A 9,669-nucleotide genomic window follows, 5' to 3' on the forward strand; every position below is an offset into this window, starting at 1 on the left:
ACGATCACAAAACTGTTTTCACAGAGTTTTGTTATTATTCCCTGGTAGGTTAAGGCATGTTTCAAAAAAATAAACCAAAATAAAAACAACCAACCAACCAAATGAACAAGAAAAAAACCAAACCAAACCAAACCCACCAAAAAAGTCAAACAGGTGCCAAATTCTAAACCTACAAAAAATCTGTTAAGTTCCAGCTAAAAATGCAGTTCCTGAACTTTTCAAAGTTGTAATGCCATGTCCACTGGTTAAATCTGAAAAATGAGCTGGAGTTCTGAAAATAAGTGTCTACAGTGCAGACTTAGAGGGGACTGTGCAGCCCGTGGGCTGGATTTGTTTTCCAGGATTTGTTTTATGGCCGTCTCCCTGCTGGGCTCTGTCTTGAGCAGCTTTTAGTTGCTGTGGGGAGCTGGCTGTGGACTGGCTGAATGGTTGTGATGGCAGCAGCTTCCTCCCAGCAGTATGAGACTCCTCTCCTCAGTTCCTGAGCAGAGTTGCACCTGCCATGTACAGCACTTTGGCCGAGTGGAGAATCACAGATATCCGCAGACAATGTTGCCAAAACAACTAATCCAGCCTGCAGCCTGCTCCAAGGAGCCAGCAGCAACAAAAGGGTGGAAAACAATTACACAGAGGGGTGAACAGGTCTGGTATATGTATGGGTAGAAGCCAGACTCTCAAAGGTGGTCTGTGACTCTTCTCTTGCCGAGAGAGTAAAATCCAGCCAGCCTGAAAATCAGTAAGGGATCTTCACATCAGTTTAGGTTACAAACACATCTAGTTTTGGAAAAGGAAGGAGATACAGCCTATGGCCTCCCTAAAGGGGTGTGTGACCTGTGCTACAGTCAGTTTGCTTTGTGAGACACCATGTAGATCAACACAGGGCCAAATTAAGTGTGAAAGCTCTTGAGCTGTGCAATAAAACTATATGGTTTCCCCTGCACAGAACTGCAGGGTGAGATGTGCAGGAGGAATTAAATGAGAAATTCCTCTCTTTTGGCAATCCTTGCTCCTCCAACACAGTTAGAAGCTGCTTAGTCATCTTCTAACAATCTTGCCTGCAAACAAAAGAGGGTTTTTCAGAAAATTAGTGTATCCAGTGGGAATACTAACAAAGGGAATTGTATTTTCGGGGATAGAAATATTTGCCCCACAAAGCAACAAAACAGACTAAAATAGTCAAATGTGAAATATCTATGTGGCTGAAAGGAACGGTCTTAAAACTCTCAGTTTGCAACAAATTGGGCCACAGCTGAATAATAAAAGTAAGAATTAAAATACCCTAGAAGGCTGTTCCAAGAAGTTCTCAACTATTAAATGTTTCCATGTCTTTTGAAGATGTAGGGAGAACTCCTGGCTTAATGACTGGAATAGGCCTGTCCTAGTCTAGGGGAACTGAAGGAGCTCAATATGGATTCAACTCCTTAGATTTTAAAGTTATAAGGAAGTGAGAGGTTTGTTTTGGTGAGAATATATAATGGAGCCACATTTTCAGGCTTGCTGTCAAATCTACAACTGTGAAAGTTAATAGGACATTCATCTCAACTGACTTTTTTGTATCCTCATTTTATCTGTTTTGCCTTCTTTTACTTCTATTTTTTGAAAAGTATTAAAATAGAGTTGCTATCTTTGGGGTTCTTAAGGCTACTCCTGCTTTGGATATCTGTGTTTCATGAAGTTTCTCTCTTATCTACAATCTGAAGGTTTTATAAAGGTCACTGCCATAGCCAAAGAGCCAGAGAAGATTTTAGGAGTTGAGATGTTTTTGAATCAAGATGAAGAAATTCTGGTGAAAAGTTCAAAGGTTTGTAAAAGAAGGAAAAGATGTACTAGACCCACTTTACAGCACAATCTGAACATCTTGTTTGGGCTGTATACAGTGTTCAGAAGATCTATTCATTAGCAAGATTTCTTCATGAAGCCCAAAATATATTTGACCTGTAATTATTGAACAGATTTTGTTTAACTGTAAATGTGTTACATACCAATCTGGTTCTGCTGGAATGTTTGTTTATCTTTTTGTAGTATGTCACAATTCAAGGCGTTTTCATTCCTGCCCTTGCCTTTTCCCCTAAATGTCAAGGACCCTGCTCGAAGTTACCTCAAACCATTCTTCAAAGATGCCAGTTCACAGGCTTTGAACTGTGAACAACCTTGACCATAGATTAGAAAAAACAGAAAAGTTTGAGTGCCTTCTGTTGAAAAATCTGTGCAAGAGTGTAGATATAGCACTTCAACTAAAGGGTACACAGGAGGTGGGGACAAAGCCACCCTCCTGGGACACCTCCATCTGACAGCAGCTGGGACACAGCCACGCACAGATTGCAGGTTGCAGCAGCAAGAGAAAGATTCCACTTCTCTCACAGAAGGAAGATACCAACCTTGGCAAATTCTGCACACTGACTGCAAGCCAAACAAGTTTCATTCCCTATGTACTTTGTGGTGTTTTTCATCATTATGAAATCGGAGAAATGTAAAAACTATCTATCGATGATGTTTCCTTCCTTAGCTTCTCCCCAGGGGTAAAAGCATGTGCAGGGGAGTATTTTATTTTAGTAGACTTTTTGTTTGGCTCCTTCCTTTTGGGTAATAAATATAAATGACACTTTCACCTTACGCCCCCTAACATAAAAACAAAGGTGTGTGCTCAGCATTTGGAATGAGAAGAGCAGCACTAATGGCTGTAACTTTGCAAGTGAAAGATAGAGGGCTGAGGATGGTCAGTTCACTCTTTCCTGTATTTCCTGGTGTCCTGGAAACCCCAGGCAGAAGAATTCCACGGATTATTGCATAGAGAGGTGAAATGTAATTAACTAGCCTCACCTTAGAAGATAGGACAGTACAGTTCACTGAGTGCTTGTGCAAAATACATCCACCTTATCTACTTTTATCCACAGCATATTCTTCTATATAAAAAAAAAAGTAAAAAGAAAGAAATTTAATGTTTCCTTACCCGTGTGTCTAGGTTATATGCTGTCTTCTTTAAATCCTGCAGAGCCCTCTGCATGAACTCAAATGCATGGCAATCAACACAGGGACGGCCTAGGAGAGCATTTGAGAGAGCATTTAGTAAAGAATCATGACTATATGGCATGAAAAGTTTACTAGAAGGCTTAAACAGTGATTTTGAGTATCTGAAAGAGCTACAGGAAAAAATCCACAGAGTCTGTACTGATGTAGGTACCATTGAACATCTGGGTTATTGTAAATGGTCCATCAGGATGGTCCACCAAATGTCTCAATGACAAAATAATTACTTCAACAAATTTGCACTAAAATTTTTCTTCCTCCTTTATTACTGTGCCACCCTTCCTTGTCACAGTTCATAGTATGAAACACTAACCCCATAACTTGAGTCTTTCATTTTGCTCCACTTACCTCAAACACATTTTCAACCTTATCTTCAGATTTTTCAGAAAAGACCTCTGAAGCCATGAACCTGTTCCCTGGAAAATCTTATCTCCTAATCTCACACACTTGAGTTCTAAATAGAAAGCTAATGGGATAAAACTGTCTGCAATATCACAGACAGACCACTTAGCCTCTAACTTTGAATATGATACAGCTTAGTCTAAACAAATGCCCTGTCTTTAGTGGGCATTGCTGATAAGTAGAACTGCTGCAAACTGGACTTACTGCACTGTTTAAGAGAGCATTCCCAGATCCAGACACCCAGGCTGAAGGCCACATCATCATGTGGATCATCATGTAACACAAAACTGTGCCCCAACAGATAGCAGTACCGAGACAGAACAAATATAGACATGATGAAACGTCTTTGAATCATCAGGCTGTACATATGTTCTTATTTCCCTCTCAGTGGCTGAGCCTCGCTGACAACTTCACTGGAAATACTGTGCAAGTGAGAAATTCTGAGCGCAGGTTTAGTTTGCTCTCTGAGGTCTAGTAAGGAAGAAGGGATGAAACCTAGACTGATGCTGGAAAATCCTGCAGTGTCAGCCCATTTTGCAAACACTTAATGTTGGACTGATTACTGCATGCCTCTAATAAGCTGGAGTATGAGCTTCCAGCTCATGATCTGTGTGCTAACCAGCAAACAGAAATTTTGCCTGCTGGAGGAAAGGAGCCTGCCAAATTCTTTAACCGGTTATGAAAAAAAGAGAAAAAGAGATAGAAAAAAACATTAAGCAGTATTACAGACCTACTCTCTCATTGCTGTACCATCACCCAACTTCAGTGTTAACTATATTCGCACTAGACAAAAGGAGAGAAGTTTTCACATCAACAATTTCAGCAGCTTTCACATCAACAACTTGATGCAAAGACTTGTCATTATGCTTATGATGTAAAATAAACTCAATACAAATCAGCAAACGAGAATTAGGTGTTGAAGGCCACAAGGCTAGGTGTTTAAAAAATGTTTTCTTGGCATCTTCATTGTGGATTTTTTAAATAAAAATAATGACTTTAATATAGCAAACATTCTCAAGAATGAAATATAATGAACAGCCAATGTCGGTTGAAAAAGAGCAAGTTCTCAATAATGTCTCTGAAAAGCAAACAAGGTGATTCCTGGCATAGAAAGGGCTAACACATTGAAAGGGATATACAAAAGAAAAAGTGAAGAACAATGGCAGATTTCAGGTAGAAGCAAGACAGCAACAGGCAAAAGACAAGGATAAGACAGTGGAGAGCCTTGGATGCAAGAGCAAAACAGCACTGGTATGCTATCAAGCTGTGGTTTTAAAACAATATACACAAGATATGTCCAAAATAGTTTGAATTATGTGGACAAGCTTCAGTGATGTGAAGTTCTGCACCATGGAAACTACAGTAGGGTCTGTATGGGAGGGCTGCAGGGTGGTACATACTTTCAGCTGGTATGGCTGTTCCTGCTTCTTGATCAGCTCTAACAGGCTCCATGAAGAGTAGTACAACCACAAAAACTAAAGGAACTGTAAGGATGGCTCTTCTCAGAAGGCAGGGTGGCAGCATCTTGGCAGTGGGTGCTTCTCTGTTTATCAAGAGAAATAAACAAGTTAGTGAGGAACACTGTGGATACAGGAGTTTTGTTACACAAAAATTAATGTTCCTGATGGCTAAAGCATCGGCAGGCTTCCTCTAAAAGAAAACAAAATAGCAGATCTACAGCATGGACAAAACTTTTCTGTACTTTTCCAGCAGTGCCAATAAATCCCAACTGGGAAAGAACATCCCTAGACATGTAGGACAAGATCAGAAGTCCCTAGACAGTTTCTGATTTCATTTGCAAGCCAGGATGCCAACAACTTTGCCTGCTCTGTGACTTTTTTCTAACTACACAGTCCTAGACTAGCTGGTCTGGAGAGCTAGACTAGTTGGACTTGGAGACCAAAACTGCAGGGATTACAGAACTGGCTGAAACAGGCCAGAACCTGGAACTGAGGTCTTTACCCTCTGGCTTGCTTTACTGATGCACCATTTTTTTCACAAATATAATAACTAAAGGTAACCATTAGCATTACGCACCACACTGATTATAAAAACTTGCTCCTTTATAAAAGTAGATAAAGAAAAGACTTTTGTTAAACCTTCAGAAATTCACAGGTAGAAATTCTAACAGTAAACACATCAAAACTCTTTGACCTTCTGTTTCCCCTCCTAATCTGGGCTTCAGACTGTTATTTGCAGCCATCCATTTGTTCCTGAACACCACAGCCAGGCCACGCCATGCCCTGAAGCTGTAGAATCTGTCTCAGCAACAGCTCCCCTTCACACAGAGGTAACTTCTTTTAAAAGTACACAGGTTTCAAATTAAGTAGTTTCTTGACCTGACAGGTAAACTGCTCAGATCAAGAGGGCCTGGCTCAAGCTGCAACAGTCTATTAGAGATTTCAATCCAAGCCTCAAGGATTCTGGCAAACTGTTAAAGAGGTCCTTAGGTACCTTTCATTCCTGTACATTCAAATGGAAGAAAGAAAGAATCAAATAAGACTAAGTTACGGCAATACAATAAAAGCCACATGAAAAATATCTTCAGCTAAACGTCAGAAAGCAGGTCAATGTTCTGCCTCTTTCTGATTTTTAAGCTGGTGCACACTAAGCAAAAGATGTTGCGTAAGAGCACCCAATCTGCATGTACTGAATGTGAGAGTACAGTACTCCCCAGAACAGATTGTATTTCACATTTAGAAAGGCAATAGAGGGAGGCAGGAAAGGAAAGGGTTTTCCCCATCTTGCCACAAACACAGAACAGGAAAAGCTTGCTCTTCGATCCATGCAATCCACCTTTTCAGATGCAGCTACTCTGAAACTGTAAATTCTGCACAAACACTTGCAGCATGTGCAAACCAGCAATTCATCCAGGAAAGGAGCAGCATTATACACATCCCCTTCCTGAGCACCTCAACCTAAACATAAGCTAGGGAGTGGTTCAGAGGCAAGAGACAAACATGTACGTGTAGAGTCACAGATGTATTTGAGCACACAGAAAGAAAAAGATCTGGTAATGTAATTTCTGTAACCTCATAACTGGGTTTCCTATCCCACCCACATTTAAATCTGATGTGATCCTTTTTCTAATTTCTACAATCATTAAAATAAAGAGGTTGAAATTGTAACAAGTGGCTTGGGTTTTCAGTTTTAATTAATGGTGATCTGCAATCAAAACCAGTAGAAACAAAGTCTTTGCAACAGGATGCAGCAGAGTGTCTCCAAGTAACAATAAACTAGGATAATACCAGCCTCTTTTGAAAGTACCTGATGAAGAAGCCTCCTGATCAGTAGGAGCAGAGGCTATTCTCATAGTTGACTGAGTACTACAAAGGTTCATCAAAACAAAGCAGGCATGCTGGTAAACTTTTTAGGGTGCCTTACACATCACCCACCCCAGAGTCAGCTCAGCTTTGTATGTGAGCCCCACTGCAAAACAATTGCTCCCCGAGTGCAGCAATCACCTTAAATCACATCTAACTCCTGCCTCTTAGTTATTCCATGGAAAATTGCAAGGAATAATCATGACAGGCTTCAAGGGTGGTCTCTCTCTGCAGTGCAACTGGGAACGGAGACAGATCTGTGCATAGACTTCTGTGAAAGAGAAAAGTCATCCCCTCTAACAAAGGAAAAAATATCAGTACCTGATCTTTCTCTTGTCTTTGTGATGGTTTCTTTGAAATGGCCGCTGCAAACTGCTAAGAGAACAAGTGCAGCATTTCTGAGCATGTGCACTGTCTCTTTTTAACCTTCCCTGAAAGAGGTTATTACTATGGGGAGATTTCTGCCATGGCAACAATGCAGAGCACTGCAGCACACAGTGCAGATTTAAAGAGGCACTGGCTGTGTCTCCCAGGTCTGGGGAAGGATGTTTCTGGTTTGACATGCAAGATCCAGCAGCGACTTACCTGCTCTGGGTGAGGTTTTTAAAGCCAAGCCACTTGATCTATCTCTGCTGAAGTCTGCTGAATGGTTTTCCTGAAGTCTGCGCAGCTGGTTGTCATGTCTGATTCAAGCAACTTGCTTCCCTAGAGCCTGGAAATAACCATGACAAACTACACCTGCTTTATGTGAAATGAGGACAAACCATGGGATTGCACTCAGGAATTGTTCAGTGCACTGTCTGTCATTTGAATGGTTCTGAGTTACAGGGGTCTTAAGCATTCCTGCCTGCTTTCCTGGGAATTTCTGTGATTCCAGTCCCGAGGTTGTTAGGAGCACGTGCAGGAGTGCAGGCACTTAAACTCTAAATGGGAACTTGAGTTCTGAACTCAGAGTAAACTTCACCCCTATTTTCCAGCCTGCACCTCTGTTCCCTTTTCAATGCCCCATGAGCTGTGCTCCAGGACAACACTGACGGCACTTGGGCTGAATGCAAAAATATAATGGAGTGCAGATTATAAAAGTGCTTTTGTCTAAGCAAAGCTAAGTTCAGTAGTTGCATCACCACCCCCCCTCCAAAAAAACCCCCCCATTTCCCATCACAAATTAAACACTAGCAGTTCTTGTTACAGAGAGAAGGAACACAGCTGAGGGCAGGCACAGCACTGCAGAGCGTGCACAGGACTTCAAAGGGACTGTGCACTGTGTTTGCTTTAGCTGGTTCAGTGGGGACTCAAATCTTCAATGCTGTCACAGTGAAAGTTGGGGGCACTCCATGTCCAGGAAGGTCAGGCACACAACCTTTTTTCTTTCATGATCAGAAAGTCCTTTGCAGAATTATGACTAAATTGCTGGCTAACATTCTTCTTTTCAACATGCTCTATAACCTGTCTCTCCTGTACAGCCCTAGAGGAATGGTTTGTTCCCATTAATTCAAGTAAGTAAGAAGCTAAAATGTCAGGTTGTTCAGTGTGTAACTATGCTGCTATATGAAGTTACAGCATCCATGAGCAGAGTCAAGAGGGAACTAATTATAGTACTGGTATCCTTATACATCACAAAAAACAGAATGCAGGGTAAAATAATTTTTAGAGACTGTTCTTTTGGGAAAACAAGATTTAGCATTGCTCTTGCAGAGATAACCGTAAAGGATTTGGTCTGATTTAGTATCTGCCTATACACAAATTACAAATGCAGAACTTTATTCATGATCATTCTCTGCACTCTAATCTCACAGCTTGGCCTCTCTTCTTGATAAATAACATAGATATTCATATAGACACCCCCCCAGACATGCCACCCCTCTCTCTATATATATACATATGTCTTTTCTTAACGTGATCATTCCCAGTAAATCTTACCCTGTTCTCCTGAATCCTGTCCTTTCTGTATCACAACAGTAACACCAAGCAGTCAACTCTGGTAGCTTGGGTGTTATCATGGATTCATTCTTCTAGAAACGTGCAATGGGCTTCTGGCTGCATTAGTTAAAATTATAAAAATCCATTTCTGCCATTCTCGGATGTCAAATTGCTTGCTCTAAGCATCTCATACCAGGTACCAGAATGTCCTTTCTTTAGCCTTGTCTTAAATAAACTTATCCTGCATGGAACAACTTCTATTTTAGTGTTTTAAAGACATTTCCTCTTTATTCACTTTTCTCCACTCTGCATTATGTTAAGCACTGTTTTTTTCTTTCACTGAAGTTAAAATTTTCTTAGCTGGAAAATAGCAGTTCACCAAGGCTTCCACAGAGGTCTTCCACAGAAGAGTTAGAGATCCCATTTTAGGATATTTTTCATACAATCATAGAATGTCCTGAGTTGGAAGAGACCTACAAGGATCATCTAAGTCCATCTCCTGGACCTGCACAGGACAACCCCGAGAATCCCACCACGTGCCTGAGAGCATTGTCCAAACACTCCTTGAACTCTGTCAGGCTTGGTGCTCTGACCACTTCCCTGGGGAGCCTGTTCCAGTGTCCAGCCACCTTCTGGGTGAAGAACCTTCTCTTGATACCCAAACTAAACCTCCCCTGACACAACTTCGGGCCATTCCCTCAGGTCCTGTCACTGGTCACCACAGAGAAGAGATCAGTGCCTGCCCCTCCACTTCCCCTTGTGAGGTTGTCGAAGATCACAGTGAAATCTCCCTTCAGTTTCCTCTTCTCCAGACTGAACAAGCCAAGTGACTTCAGCTGCTCCTCATACGGTTTCCCCTCCAGGCCCTTCACCATCCTCGTGGCCCTCCTTTCGACAATCTCTAATAACAGTTTTATATCCTTCTTATATTGTGGTTCCCAAAACTGCTCACAATATTCAAGGTGAGGCTGCCCCAATGCAGAGCAGAGCAGGACAA

General features: G+C 41.4%; 1 protein-coding gene across 2 annotated transcripts in view; it reads right to left on the bottom strand.

The window, feature by feature from the left end:
* LOC113975676 (neuropeptide-like protein C4orf48 homolog) overlaps positions 1–7,509 on the bottom strand; it is a 9,471-nt gene extending 1,962 nt beyond the window's left edge. The window contains exons 1-4 of one of the 2 annotated variants that reach the window (XM_027699930.1): positions 7,338–7,509; positions 7,074–7,127; positions 4,830–4,972; positions 2,951–3,039 (exon numbers count right to left, since the gene is read on the bottom strand). In XM_027699930.1, the coding sequence (XP_027555731.1) occupies positions 2,951–3,039; positions 4,830–4,953 (213 nt within the window). In that variant the 5' untranslated portion in view covers positions 4,954–4,972; positions 7,074–7,127; positions 7,338–7,509. Of the gene's footprint in view, positions 1–2,950; positions 3,040–4,829; positions 4,973–7,073; positions 7,178–7,337 lie in introns of those variants that run through there. The other variant, XM_027699929.1, reaches the window with a different exon arrangement.
* Positions 7,510–9,669: the final 2,160 nt, after the last annotated feature.

The sequence above is a fragment of the Neopelma chrysocephalum genome, unplaced genomic scaffold, assembly GCF_003984885.1.
Source record: "Neopelma chrysocephalum unplaced genomic scaffold, ASM398488v2 Primary Assembly neopelma1_142, whole genome shotgun sequence".
Classification (NCBI taxonomy): Eukaryota; Metazoa; Chordata; class Aves; order Passeriformes; family Pipridae; genus Neopelma; species Neopelma chrysocephalum.